Source organism: Centruroides vittatus, unplaced genomic scaffold, assembly GCF_030686945.1.
Source record: "Centruroides vittatus isolate TY-2023 unplaced genomic scaffold, ASM3068694v2 contig_549, whole genome shotgun sequence".
NCBI lineage: Eukaryota > Metazoa > Arthropoda > Arachnida > Scorpiones > Buthidae > Centruroides > Centruroides vittatus.
In genome coordinates this window covers 3228153-3244090 of record NW_027122325.1, presented here as the reverse complement: position 1 = coordinate 3244090, position 15938 = coordinate 3228153, and the positions used below count along the sequence as shown (strand labels likewise).

Below are 15938 nucleotides of genomic sequence, written 5' to 3'. Positions count from 1 at the left end.
AGACTGGGCCTTCCTGCTTTTAAAGAAAGAATTAAATATTTTGACCAACTTCTATACTTCAAATATTTTAATTGTTTTATACAGTCCAATTGGCTCTGCTTAATAATACTCCAAAGAAATTTATGATATTCTTCATATATTTACATGTCATTTTATAGATTAGTGATCTCACAGTTTTTTTATTTTTATTATATTTCACAAAGTATGTTTAATTTTTATTCTTTTTTACATGTTACTTTCTCTCGGTTTAAAAATATTTGTAAAATTTATATTGTGTTTAGCTTCTTTTTTATTCATGTTTTTAAGTTATATATTGTTTTGCTTGTAGTTTTTTTACTTTATTTGTATTGTTTCAGGCTTGCTTGTTATCAGGGTGAAACTATAGTTCTTACATGACTTTTCCTATGTATCAATGATAAATAAATAAATAAAATAAAATTGAAGAAACAATCGCTTATTAGTTACATTAATTTAATATATTATGTTTCAATAATAATTTTGGATATATGTAAAATGTATAAAACAATAAAATGTATCTGGATTGAAAATATAAGATAGTCTATCTTATTTTCTTAAAAACAAATATCTTAAAATAATTGTTATATTACTTATTAGTGCTGAATGCTTGGAATTTTAATGTTCAAGATAAATTTAGGTTATGCATGTCCTCAGGCATTTCTTACTTAAAGGCTTATAGTATTTTCAACTTTACAAAAATTTATATTAATCTATATTTTTCTCTTACAATTTAAATGAAGTGGGAGTTATTATTGACAAGAATATTAAAATTAACTAACCACCATAGTATATAAAATTATAAAAATGTTGATTTAGTATATGGGCATGATTTAATCAGAACTTACATTTAACAAAACTGATATAAACAACAATTAACTTAATTCAGAAATACATTAAAATTTCAGAAGATTTATTTACAATAATTCATTTAAATAAATTTTTGGTTTATGTTAACTGTAAAGAACTAATTTACTGACATAAATAATGTAAAGTTAAATAAAATTTGTAACAAAACTAAATATATACTGCATGAAAAAAACATTTTTAAAAATCACCTGGAAGTTACTTGTGTATTATTTATATTTCTACTATCACATACCATTTACCGAATTTTTCACAGTTAGATTAACTTTATGTGAGGTTTTTAAAAACCACATACAGGGTTCCTATGCACCTAGAAAGTCAGAGATTTTCATTAGTGTTCAGAAAAAGTCATGGAATATCAGGGAATTTGTTAAAAATTGTCAAAAAGTTAGGAAATTTGCTTCCTTGGCCTGCTTTGTTAATTTTCTACTGACAATATGCTTGACTAAGTATAACCATCTGCAGGCAGCAAGAAGCAATGTAGTGCCAATACAATTTATGAAAAGGAGTGCAGAGTATTTTCAGGACTCAAAATTTCTCCCAAGTTTATGCAAAATTTCCCAAAAATTTACAAAATACACAAAATGATAAATAATTTAAATGGTATTATTTATCATTTTTCATTTTAAAATTTTGGTTGTGTAACAAAACAATTTCTGATTTTTTTCTAGTTTATTAATATTTTATGAAGTTCAGGAAATTTATTAAGAGAGAAATTTAATAAATACATACTTTTGTACATGGATTGTATAGGATTTATTAATGAATAATAAAAAATAATTGTTTTTTTCAAACCGATATAGATTTATGGTTATGGATTAATAACAGAATTTTAATAAAACATTTTATTTTTGATTTTAATAATTTGGCAATTATAAAAAATATATGACTGTTAATTAGAAAAAAATAACTAATTAAAACATTGGAGAAGCAAAACATATGTACATAGGAAGTCAAGTGTTATTTTATTTTGTCAATATGCCATACTGTAAGGGTTGTGAGGGTCAGGGAATTTGTACAAATTTGACCAACTTTGTACAAATTTTTTTGTACAAGGGGAGATCAGGGAAAGTCATGGAAATTAAAACAAAAATTTGAGTAGGAACCCTGCACATACTGCAAATGAACAATAAAAAAATGTCTTACTATGCATGCATTAATTTTAATTTTTATACACGAATAAAACTTTTTGTATTGTTCTTTTGAATTGTAAGATTATATTATTTTAAAGTTGCCTAAAATTAGATTAGATAAATTATGTGTATTTTTTATTTTAATGTTTCAAAAATTAATATAGACATTTACTTCCTTTAACAGTTGAAAATCATTTTTAAAATTTACATGCTAACTACATGCTTTTACATGTTTATTTTAAAAATATATTTTAAGCAAACAATTTAAAACTAATATTAATTGTTTAAGTGAAGAATTATTACTGAATGCAGCATTGCAAAATGCCAGGGATAGGACTTTGAAGAGAATGAGACTGTGACCCTGATATAATGTAATATTAATTGCCATATTTAAATTTTATAACGTTGAGATTTTAAAAACAATGTGTTAATCAAAATTATAAATTTGCAAAAATTTCTAATAATCTTATTATTGATAAAAATTTTTCTAAAATATTTTGACTTTTTCAGAATTATCCTTTATGCTCTCAATTTGAGGACAGATATTAACAAACTAGTCTGAAAATAAAAAAGTGAAAAAAAAAATTATAAATAATTGTAATTTAAATGGTATTATTTATCTTTCTTCAAATTTCATATAAATAGTTTTTATTGTGTAATAAAGTTAATTTCCAATTAAATTTTTTTTCAGTTTATTAATATTTTCATAAATTTGGGAAATTTATTAATGGGTGTATTTAATAAATTTATCCTTTTTAAATAGATTTTTTAATGCATGCAGTAAATTTTAAAAACCCCTCTTTTTGAAATTCTATAGTTTTTTAGTTGTGGATTAATACAGGAAAAATTAATTTTTATATAATAATAATAATAATGTTATTTTAAATTTAAATAGTTTAGTGTTTCTAAAATGATATCTTTCTAATTAACAATTTTAATTATTTAAACACTTTAATTTAACATAAAAATAAACAGTTTCTACAGCTTAATCACTTTTACTTGCCTAGCTGTTATATATGTTACAGTCAAAACCAGTTTTTAGTTAGAACGTGTTTTAACTAGTTGAAACTAGTTTATACTGGATGTCTTTGTTACATCTAGAATTTTCTAGTTATAACTAGAATTTACTGCTGTACATGTTTGGATTTTAGATAAAACTAGTTTTAACTTTGAATATTGTTGCAGTCAAAACCAGTTTTCAGTTAAGACACATTTTAACTAGTTGAAACTAGTTTATTATGGATATCTTTGTTAAAACCCGTTTTCTCTAGTTAAAACTAGTTTTAACTCAAATTCATTTTTGACTAGCAGTAAATTTTAGTTATAACAAAGACATCCAGTATAAACTAGTTAAAATGCATTCTAACCAAAAACTGGTTTTGACTGTAACATATATACATAACAAGGGAAAGTATTGGAATTGTGCCAAATTTGACTGTCTGAGTTTTTTTTTTGCAAATCTCCATGTTTTGAGACCTCTTGAACCTAAGAAAGTAAAAAACAAATGGCAAAAAATTCCGTGTGTGTGTGTGTTGGCATCTATTTTGCTTGATGACTCAGATTGGGATGAAGATAAAGAAACAAAATTTGGCATGGCAGCTTTTATGTATAAGGGGCATTGATACTATTAAATTTTGGTGGTAAAAGGTCAAGGGGTTGAGAGATAGATGGGGGTCATGTGTCATATCTTGAGTAGGGTTAGACTTAATGAAAATGTTATACTTTATTAGTATTTAAAATTTTTGAAACTGATCACTACCTTTAAATTTAAGCATTTTGTCATTTAATAATAATTAAAAATATAGAAAATTTTTATAACAAAATTTCATAACAGATAACTCCACACACAATTTTATTATATTGTAATTAAAAATATAACAGTTATTTTCTAAATAAAATCTCATAATAGCCAGGAAAGTTATGCAACTTTTGCTGGATTTTTAAAATCATTTTGTTTGTTTATGATTTTTTGTTGTTATCCATTCAGTTGCTCATGACCTTTGGTGACTCTTTTGGCATGCTCTTTTCACAGTTTCCTATCCTGTACTGCTTCCATCAACTGGATGATGATCATTCCAGTGTCCATTTTGATGGTTTCAAGCCAGCATACTTTCTGGCAAGCAGGTCTTCTCTTACCACTGACAAGAGCAAGCATCATAGATTTTTTCGCATACACATATGTAATTTTTTAAATGTTTACTCAATTTTCTCAGTAACAGTACCCAGGCACATGACAATCAACTACTGATTCTTCTGAACTTAGAAATCTACAGACTGAAATATTTTGGTTTCTTTGTAAAGTTGCTTATTATTTTTTTTAATCATCTAAAATTGTTAGATTAGAAAATGATCATTATGAATATAAATATAATAGCTTATCCAGTAGCTTTTATTCAGATATCAATGATACTTTATTTATTAAGAATTGTAAATATTAATATTTTTATAAATCTTCTTATCATAATTTTATAGTCCTAAAAATTGTCTAGATTGAAATTAATTTTAATTTCTCAGAATTTTTGTATTGTATGTGAAAAATAAATAATAAGGGATCAGCCGGATCTATAGTATAAATTTTTCAGGTGAAGACAATGCAGAATTTTCTGCAGCTGGACAAATGATTACTTTTCTAGGACTATGTGATATAAATGAGGTATGGAAAATCAATTTTTATTGAAATGCATATTTAAATATATTATTAAAATGTATTTTTGTCTTTTTATACTGTACCTTTTCAGTTTATAATGTAATATATAACTTATTGTTACATCTATTTAAAAAGGGTTATTATGTTTTTAGTTAAAAGTCTTATTGTTAAATTTATAGTTAAATGAAAGTAATATATATTTTTAAAATGCACATTTATCAACTTAAAAGTTATAATTTAAATATTGTAATTAGATTTATAATAAGTTCATAACAGATATTCCATTTTTTGAACATATGTATGTTATCAGGAAAATCTGAAATTAGGAACAAAATATTTCTATATAGAAATTAATGTATTCATTTATAATTTTAAATTCATATATTATAACACAATACAGCTTGATCCTCATGCCAAATATCACACAAAGAGAAAGTAAAACACACTGAGTGCAGCATTAACACAAATTAAGTTTTTTATTTTCACTAGCACTTTCAATGAATTTATGTTCATCTTCTTCAGGTGAATTAAATTTAAAAATATAACACAAATTTGTATTCTATTTTTAAATCTTAAAAATAAAAAAACTATTAATGCTGCACTCAGTGTATTTTTACTTTCTTTTTATGTGATATATTATAAAAACTGTTGTAAAAAAATCTTAATTATTACGTTCTAATTATTTGCCAAATATTAATAATTACATTAAAAATTGTCTGCTTACCATTTAGCTAATTAAGTTTGGATTTCTCATATAAAAATTACAATCTGTTGACAGCATTTGAATAAGAAATAATTATTTCAGTTTATGGAACTTGATTTTTGAATTTGAATTTTACAGTATTAAATTTTTCTGTAAAGAATAAGTCATTAAGCAACTTGAAATTATTTACTAGATTTTTATGAATAACATTTTTAAAAAATACAATAATAAATGTACTAAATAATTGTCAGTATTTTTACAAATAAAGAACAAAATGAAGGGATATGAGAAAAATAAATAAATAATGGATGTACAGAATAATGTACAATAACTTAGATAATTAAATACAGTAATATGATAGTATCTGAAACTTTTTAAGTTTTCTAAATTTAACAAATGATAATTTTTGTTGTTTAGATTTGTGATGCTGTAATAAAATGTTGGAGTTCTCAGTTTTCTTATTCGGCAGTTCAATATAAAAGGTATTAATAATCTTTAAATTAGTTGACATAATAATAATTTTTTACAAATTTTATGAAATTGAAAGTTTTGTTTATACACTTAATAATACATGATTTTAATCAAAATGGCTGACAATCTCTGCACTCAAAGCTAGAACTACTTAAAATCAGTAACACAACCAACCTTATTGTACCTGAAGAAGGCCATTCAAAATGGTCGAAAATGCTTGTACTTAGTGATTAAATTGCTAGAAACAAACTGTGAAAGGTTTTTGTTTTGTGTTACTGATGGCTGACAATATTATTTTAAAAGTTAAAATTTGAAGAAACTAAGTTATCTTTTTTCTGCCATGTCCAATCATCAGAAAACAATAACAGGCATAGCCTACAATAAAAGGTCGTCTCTGTGAAGAAAGATGGTTATTGTTCTCTGATTGGACTTACTGGAAAGAAGATGATTTAGTTTCTTCAAATTTTCAATTTTTAATTTTTAATATTACATGATTTTATTTTGAAAAATTTTTAAAGTATTTTAATTATGATTAATCTAATAATGAAATAATAACTTTATTGACAAATATTAGATGCCTTCCTTGAGTAGCAAAATAATTTTAATATGAATAGGACAGAATTTTTTTTGTGTGTTCTTTATTGAACACACAAAAAAATTCTATTTACAGTTTGTAACAGTTTGTATTTCTATTTACAGTTGTATTTTTATATTATATTTTATGTATCTGGGTTATACTGTTAATTAGGGTCTGGAAATCTTTTGTCATATACATAGCATTTCCATTTGTAAAAATGATAAATGAATAAACAAATATATAAATTTTCTTTCGTAATGACTGTACCTAAAGTTGGGTACATGAGAAAATGGAATGAAAATATCTGCTTAAATATAAAATGTAAAGAATTTTTTACATGTAGTGCAAGAGTGCATTTTTAAAATTCAAGGAGTGCATACTATTAAAGCCAAACAATTGCCAGATTATTGTTTGGCTTTAATATATAACTATCAGGTTTAAGATATTTATATTTGAATGCATGCTATAGAAAAAAAATTAAGAATTACTGTAGCATTGTTATCTAAAACAATGCTACAGTAATATGTTCCACTGCTATGTTGGGTAACATTCCAAATATGAAATACAATATAAATAAATATAAAAGTTTACATAACCAATAATATTTAAATGTTTTTCAGGAAAAATGGACAGCCAGTTGACAGTGGCATGGCAGTTGTAATACAAGAAATTATATATCCTGAAGTTTCTGGTGTACTTTTTACCTGTGATCCAGTAACTTGCAATCCTGCTAATATTACAATTACAGCAAATTATGGATTGGGTGAAGTGAGAATATTTAACATTTACTTTTTATTTTGTCTGATTAATAAGACATACTATATAATTAATATTTATACAGTAGCCCCCCATTACATCATGCCTCATTATATCATGCTGTTTTTGGTCCCTCAAATTTTAAAAGCACTCGAGTCAATAAATTTTAAATTATCAATTGCCATTGAACTTCTTTTTGCAATGAAATAGTATTTTATTCTTACCATTGTCCTTGAAACTACCACTGCAAGTGAAACAATAAATTTGTCAAGATCTAAATAACTAAAACAGGTAGACAGATCAATTATCATTTATGTTACCTTTTGATATTAAAAGTTGTTTATTTAAGTACTGTCTCATTTACAAGTTTCTGTGAAATTTCAGACTCAATTCAAATGTATAAGGAAAAGATTTCTATATTTCTGAAGGGAAAGTTCTAAAATTTTTATACAATAGTAACTTTATTTTGCATTTTAGAGAATTTTTAGTCTGTAATTTTATACATTTTGATGTCCTGTTATATGATCAATATTTATTTTTTAAATTTTCAATTGCTGTATTTACAATTTTTATTGAAAAATATACATTACATTGATTTTTAATAAGCAATTTATTGTGAAATATGGAACTGTATAATAAATTGCAACTGATATTTTGTTTTTTTTTTATCAGTATTTATCTTTAAATGTCATTGTTAAATAAAATATAATGCTAAACTGGTGTTCATGGTATCGATGTATACATAAATGTCAATTAATACAATATAACCATGAATAAAATTCAGTATTGAAAAACTAAGCTTATTTTATATCAAAATTGTATTTTATATTAAATTGCTGATTAAAGAATAGAGAATAAAGATTCTACAGCATGTATAATATGTTTAGTAAAGCCCAGAATTTTTAGTGCTCTGTTATATCGTGTTGCCAGATATATCACATTTTTTCTTTGTCTCCTGACAAGTGCAATATAATGAGGGGCTACTGTATTAATATATATTATGTATGTTATATAATATATATAGTATTAATATGTATTATACAATTTATATACATATACATCTTGTAGGCACTAAGAGAGAGTTTTTTCACACCCATTCTGTGTTTGGCCATGCTATAATGATGCAACCAGATGGAATGGAACTGACAGATCTGTTAATCTGTTACAGACTACCCTGATTGCTGGGTTTTTTTAACACACTCGGATTTACTCCCAGATTTCCAGATATATTAAATTGCTTTAACTGTCTTGGCAAGGTCAACTGGCCAAGATGGTTAAAGCATTTTAATATATCTAGAAATTTAACTTTGTATATATATATATTCCCTTACCCTTAAGATAATCACTCTTATCATATAAATGATAAGGACCATAAATATACATATGTATTCTCAACTTTGAAACTAAAAAGTGCATTAGAATGATGAATTTTTTCAAAAGAATAAAAACATTTCTGATTAAAAATATTTGTTTTGGTTTCCTGAATATAACATTTTTCTTATTATCGTGTTTTACAATATATTTGTGAATATTTTAATATTTTATATATAGATACATGCAGTTTTGTTTAAAAAATATTTAATTTATAGATTAACCATATTTATTAATTATACAGTCAGTGGTTTCTGCTTTAACTGAACCAGATACAATAATTCTCAAGAGAAGTATTGATGGAAACATTAGTTTTCATTCTAAATCTCTAGGTGAAAAAAAAGTTGAAATAGTCGTAACAGGTAAATATAATTTTTCTAAACATAAGATAAGAACTATTTAATAATATATATATAATTTTATTTTCATTTTATGATAATTAATATCATATGAATATTAATATCATCTAGTTTACAATAGTTTATTTCTGTAGATAAAGGTAAAACTGAAAGAACAATAAAGAAGGAAAAGTCAACTGTATATTGTTTAAATGAAAATCAGGCTATATTATTAGGAAAAATTTCTATTCAGGTGAGAATAAAAAGAAATTTATTTGTGAATTTAGAAATTGAAATCACATTGTGCATCCCTAATTAAGTAAGTTCAGGAATGATATTCATCTAACAATATGTCTTGCTGTTATCAATTTTATTACTATTGAATGTTATTAGTTATAAATGCATATAACATCTAGCCGTAAATGCATTTTAGTTTCCCTAATCAAATTATAGCTATAAAGTAATTGTGATTATGATACTGTAAAATAATAATGTAATAGCTTTAAGACATGCATTGTTAGATGGATTATTTTTGAAATTAATTTAGAATGTTTAAACAACTTAAAATTGTTATATTACTTATATCTTCTCAATTTGGCAAAGTTAAAGTTTTAAAAAATAAGCTAACACAAGATAAAATTTAATAAAAAGACTATAGTTTTACCATAAATGAATTCAACAGTGCTCTTCTTCAAATTTGCAACAATTCTTCTCAAGATCATCATAATGTTATTTTTGAATTACTAAAATATTCCACCATGAAATCAATACAACTTCTGTTAGACTGGTATAATATGATTTTCTATATACTGTAGTAATATTTTTGTTTATAAATACATGTGTGTTTTTATATAGACCAATATGCACTATGAAGTTCAAAAAGCCTCAATAATGCTTTTCCTCTGAATAGTCATCTCACTTAAATATGTAATAAAAGTATGTTATGTACACTATCCGTTTTATTGCACAAAATTTTAAATCATCTGGATCGATGTGGTCAAGATTTTACATAGTTGATCATTTTTATAGGTTCATCTGAAATATTTTTAAATATGTAGGAATTTTTTGTTGCTACTTATGTTACTTGTCTATGCAAAATACAATGACTTTTGGATGATCTTGCAGCTATTTGCAAGATATGTGTTACAACTCTCTTTATCTCTCTTATTGCTTCAGCACCAACTGTACAAATATCAATAACTTTTCTCAATTGATTTCCTGTTTTGTAATGTAATTATTAATAATACAATTGAATATATTTTCTCCAGAAGATTTTTTTTGTAGATATTCATACATGAGTAAATTTTCTTTAATACTGTTATTAAATATGTAACAAACAAACACTAGTAATACAGAAAGTCCTGTGACATTTGTAGATTTATGCAGTGAATTATCTCTTTCTCTATGTCAGAAGAAAGATGTTTGATGTGGTATGAAATAGTATTATTTGATAATTTTACTGCATGTATTTTTTATCAGCCTTGTTTAATATACAATGATACAATGTCTTTCACACAAGGCTTAATGAGCAACACTTCAATTATATGGGCTTTACTACTAAATGCAATGTGATAATTAAGCAAAAAGATGACTGTTGCATTTTCACTTTCAGTTTTAGCAATTTTAAGCATTTGAAGTTTAGGGCATTTTAGTGAGTCATTTTGTCTCTTAATACATGTATATGTTTTCTTTTGTAATCAGCATGTTTCATTTTGAAGTTCCTACAAAGTTTAGCTGAAGTCAAAGAACTGTTTGCTAGTATTTTATTACATAAAACATACATTGCATCAGGAGCACATGTATTGCCTAAACACATAAATCCAAAATTTAAATAACCTTTATTGTACTTCCATTTGGGTCTTAAATGACACTTGTTCTTTATTATATTTGAAGAAATCCACAGTTTGTACAGTAATTCTATTTCCTCTTCAATCATAGGTGTGTCAGCATAAGTGCTTGCCATTCCTTGTGACCATGTGTTTTTGCGATTTTTAATTGACATTGCTTGTGAATACATGTTTCCTAGAATGGGTGCTTCCATACTTCAGCCATTCTTGGCAGTGTTAATAGCTATGGACAACTGTCAGCCAGCAGCTGAGTGAAGGCCAGTGCACATTGGCATTAATAGCACCAATCACACGTACAGTGATTTTCAAACCTGTTTCAACTTTCTGCAGTACGTAAAATCATTCCAGGCCTTATATTAATTTTGATAATTTTTCATGGAATTTTAATTTATTCCAGGAACCATTTAAACACTAAATCATTTAAAGTCCAAATCAATTTTTTCCATTAAAAATAATGGAAATTGAATTAATCCATTCTCAAGACCATAAACAATGCCCATTTTTGATAAACTTAAAACAGAAAATACACCTAATTTAAGGTAAAAATAGCACAATTAAATTCTCTAATAATAAATTAAAACATGAAAACAATAGATAAAATACATAAATACTGTATAATAGAAATTGCATATATTAGTCACACACTGTCAACTTTAGCATCTTAACATGATTACCAGATCCTCCACATGTATACTACTTTTATGCTTTCAGATAAATTTCTTTTCAAATTTGATCATCAATACTACAACTTTCCTCTTAGACTTTGTTTTTTCCACATACATCTCAAATGCCATGGTTAATACTGTAAGTAGAGATTGTGTTGGATCAAACAGAAAGTTTTTGGATATTTTTAACAGCTATGAACATAGATGTGTTATTTAATTATAACAGTTGTGAAATTTAATGCATTATTGCTAAATATTTTTTATTTAGAAGCTTATTTTAAACTTTTTACTCCACATTTTGTTTGAATAAAATCAAGTTAAAATGTTTTCATGTAAAAGCATATCAACTATATTATGCTTTATGATATTCTGGAAGGATACAACACCATACAAACAATGAAAAAAATTTGTAATATGTATGGGAAACTTCCTAAACTTTGAACATGTCGAATGGATTTAAAAAGTTCTTTTCAGGAAATTTTGAACTAAAAGATACAAAACATGGGATGCTCAAAAGCTGTCAGTGTAGAAAAGTTGAAGAAAGAAATTGCTAAAAATTGACAAATAACACACAATATATATAACTAAACACCAAAAGTAAAGTAAAAAAAAAAGCATTTAACACATAAAAGTGTGATGAAGACTGAGAGACTATAGGCTTACAACAGATTGCATCTATGTCTTGAGCACATTTTTTACTGTTCAAACTTTCAAATTCTGAAGCAAACTTTTACTGAATGTAATGTTTGAAGTATGAAGTATTACTGTATAAGTTACATTTGTGTTTTTTATATTCTTATTTTTATATACTTTTTAAAATCTTTACATAAAATCCCATAACACCATTATTCATTTATATTTTTAATCACTGTAATTTGAAGAAACTGGGGTTTATGCTAATAGAATAATAAATTACTATAAAATATATACAAATATAATAAAAATATTGCTTTATATATATATATATTTATTTATTTATTTATTTATTTATCTAAAATTTTAAATATTAGCTTGAAGCAGCTTTCAATGAATTATTGGATATTGAATGGGGTATTATTGGAAATACAGTATATCTTTTACAGGTAAGTTCAAATCACTATTACAATTCCAAATAAAAGATTAGTGATACAAATTTTAAAATATTTATATTAATGATATTTACTTTACTAGATTATATAATAAACCATTTTAATCTTAATAGGCACGTGCAATTACTACTGTAAAAAAAGAATCACAATTTGAAATAATGCATGAATTTGATACTGGAATCTTAGCAGAATATGAATATTCAACAACTGCAAATTTGGGGTATAATGTTTAATTTAATATTATTTTAATAATAATAATTAATATTCAATGAAATTAGATATTAATTTAATTGAATAACATGAAATGCAGTGTCATTATAAAATCCTTTTGTAATTTAAAATATTAATAACTTTTGTTCTATAGAAGATAAAAGCAACTTATGAAATGATTTGGGAAAATAATTTATTGAAGTTTTTAAGGGTTGCTTTACTTGATGATTTAACTATTGCAGTCAATACAACAGCATATTCTTGAATCCTACACTATTAGTTGTCTTAATCAAGAGAAGTTCACCCATCATTTAATTTCCTGGTGGTAAAGGAAGTTGAGCTTTCTAAGGTCTTCAACTCAGAAGTTATTTAACTGAGCAAAGCATACTGATGAGTAAGAACTTTATCAAAAAGCTCTCATCCAGTATAAAAAAGCTTTTAGAAGGGCAAAATGATCTTTTTGGAAAAACTTTTGCTCAAACATTTCTAATGTTTTTAGCAGTTCCAGACTTGTAAAGAATTTTAGCTAAGAATTCTGTTATAAACTAGGTTCCTTGGTTCTTCCCACTGGTAATGCTGAAGACTGTGGGAACTTGAGACTCATTTCCCAGGCCTTAGAACTGATAATTCAAGTGTCTGGCATTTTCTATGCCCTCATCCAGATCCAATAGGGAATCTTAGAGGTTTTCATTGATAAGATCAAATGGGCAATAAAATCATTTGATCCGTTTAAGTAAACTGGGCTTGATGGCATCATTCTGGCTTACTTACAATAGGGAACTGATATTTTAACTCCCATTCTCTGTCACATTTACTGTGCCTGCCTGGCATTCAGTTCTGTACTATCTGTCTGGCAACTGGTGAATGTGATTTTCATTCCTAAGCTTAGAGAAAAATCTTAATCTGAAGCCAAAGTAATCTTTTACCTATTATTCTAATGTTATTTTTTTATGTTAGAGACATTGGAGAAGTTTATTGATAGATATTGAGGGACATTTGTTTGAGTAGGTTCCCTCTCTACTCCATTCAGTTTGCTTATCAACCTATTAAGTCATGTGAGGCTGCATTATACATGTTGGTTTTTCAAATTGAAAGAACCTTGGATGTCAAGGAGATTGCATTATCTGCATTTCTTGACAACTTTGATGCTTTTGATAAGACCTTTTTTGAGGCTATCAGATATGATGCACTTGAGCATGACATCAGTTCAGCTCTTGTTTGCTGGATTGACTTTATGCTACATCATTGTGGTATGGCGATTTTCCTTTTTGGAACTTCCTTGAGAGAATCTGTAGTATAAGGCTGCCCTTCAGGTGATATTCTTTCATCCTTGTAATGGATGGTCTCCTGAGGAATTTTTATAACTGGGTTGTATAGCCAGGGTTATGCAGACAATATTGTTCTGCTTTGTATGGGGAAATTCCCCAGTACTCTGTCAGATCTTCTTCAAAGAGGACTTGTAAAGCAGAGCTGGTGCTGGCATGATAGCTTAAGCATGTCCTGACAAAACTATTATTGTTCTTTTTAATTGCAGGAGAGCTTTAAGGGGTTTCTCTGAACTTCTTTTTTGTGGTAAAAGAGTGCAGTTTTCTTCCTCTGTCAAGTATCTTTACTTGACTGTAGCCTGTTATGGATTTTACACCTTGAGATGGTGTTAGAAAAGGCCAGGTGTTTCTTCTGGTTATATACATGTGTGAAAAAGAAGATTGTGAAGACAGTCTTTTAATTTTTTTGAATGTTTTTCCTATTATACAGAATTTTTAATTCTTCAATATTTATTAATTAATAATAAATTATTTCATAGATACATTAAATTTTTAAGATAATAATAATTATATTTGAAAATTTTTAAAATACTATAATTTTGTTGTATATCATTTTTGTATTTGTGTAGTTTGGATCAGTTATTAGATATTAGAAATGCTCTCATATTAATAAAAAAAATTACGATTTTCAGTAATTTAATAAAAATTTGTTTTAATTATCATTTTGTTATATAATTTAAAATTATTTTATTTTAATTTCTACATAGAGAGGTAATGCCTGGAGCAATGTCCCCTCTTACAATGTCAACTGTTGTATGGGCTCTTGATTTGCCTATTAAGGTAATATTTAATAATAATAATGATAATAATAAATAGATTATAGGAAGGCATTTGATAGCATACCACTTTTACTATTGCTTTATACTCTACACATACAAAATATAGTCAATACATTTATTTCTGGAAACATAACACAACACTAGAGAATGATACTTCATCTCAGACATTACAACACATACCATAAAATGGGGTAACTTTGGATAATTTTTCAAAAAAATGGGATTAAAACTAATACATATAGAATTATAATTAATATATTAAATAATAATAATAGTAACTCTACAGTGTCATATACTTTTAATAAAAAAGTTTTAATTTTTAAAGCATGCAATTCGTTTTTTAAAAGTTATCTGGTTATCACAATCACCATTATGATGGGGTGAATTTGTTCTTACTTTGGAAAATGTATTTTGTGCTACGTTTAATTTTCTATGAGTTGAATATGACAATAAAAAATAAATTTTTAAAGCTTACTATTTATTTATATTATTCTTTTAAAGTTTAAAACTTTATAAACCATTAAAAACTATATAAAAACAAAATTAAAAAATTTTATGTATTGTACTTTCAAAAAAGTGCACGAAAATTTCAAATTTTCTATTCTTTTCTGACTTTTAAGAGGACTAAAACATTAAAGCAACCCTAAACCATTTATAAAATGGAATAGAATTCTCCCAAACAGGTCAAGAAAAACAAAACAAAAATTTTAAATCATATTGCCTGATAAGCCAAAAACGAAATATATATATTATGGAAATAAGAAAACAAATTCCAGAAACAACATTTTGTTGTTCAACAAGAACATTTTGTTGTTCTATTCCAGAACAACAAAATTTAACGTAAGAATAAAAGAAATGGAATCAGTAAACAAAAAGTATTTATTGAACAGATACCTAAATAAATTGCTAAAAAAAGTGGTATGATGAATTTATATTGAACAGATTTCATGTTAAGAAAAAATAGGAAGTAAGAAAGTACATATCATTTTCATATATCAAAGGAATATATGAAAAATATCAAAAAATTTTTTATAAAAACTTAATAAAATTGGCTCCTACACAAAAAAATAGGTTGTCAAAACTAATGAAAATAGACAGTAATAAAAAAGATCCATTGGAAGAAGGAGTAGTGTATAAACTGCAATG

At 25.6% G+C, this 15938-nt stretch overlaps 1 protein-coding gene across 2 annotated transcripts in view; it reads left to right on the top strand.

Annotated features, from left to right (window-relative positions):
* Window positions 1-15938, top strand: part of LOC136978691 (rifampicin phosphotransferase-like) — a 130808-nt gene that overhangs the window by 45577 nt on the left and 69293 nt on the right. For both annotated transcript variants that reach the window (XM_067274454.1, XM_067274455.1), the window contains exons 16-23: window positions 4598-4668; window positions 5783-5847; window positions 7034-7181; window positions 8785-8902; window positions 9034-9131; window positions 12401-12472; window positions 12592-12698; window positions 14721-14793. In XM_067274454.1, coding sequence (XP_067130555.1) covers window positions 4598-4668; window positions 5783-5847; window positions 7034-7181; window positions 8785-8902; window positions 9034-9131; window positions 12401-12472; window positions 12592-12698; window positions 14721-14793 — 752 coding nt within the window. The remainder of the gene's footprint in view (window positions 1-4597; window positions 4669-5782; window positions 5848-7033; window positions 7182-8784; window positions 8903-9033; window positions 9132-12400; window positions 12473-12591; window positions 12699-14720; window positions 14794-15938) is intronic.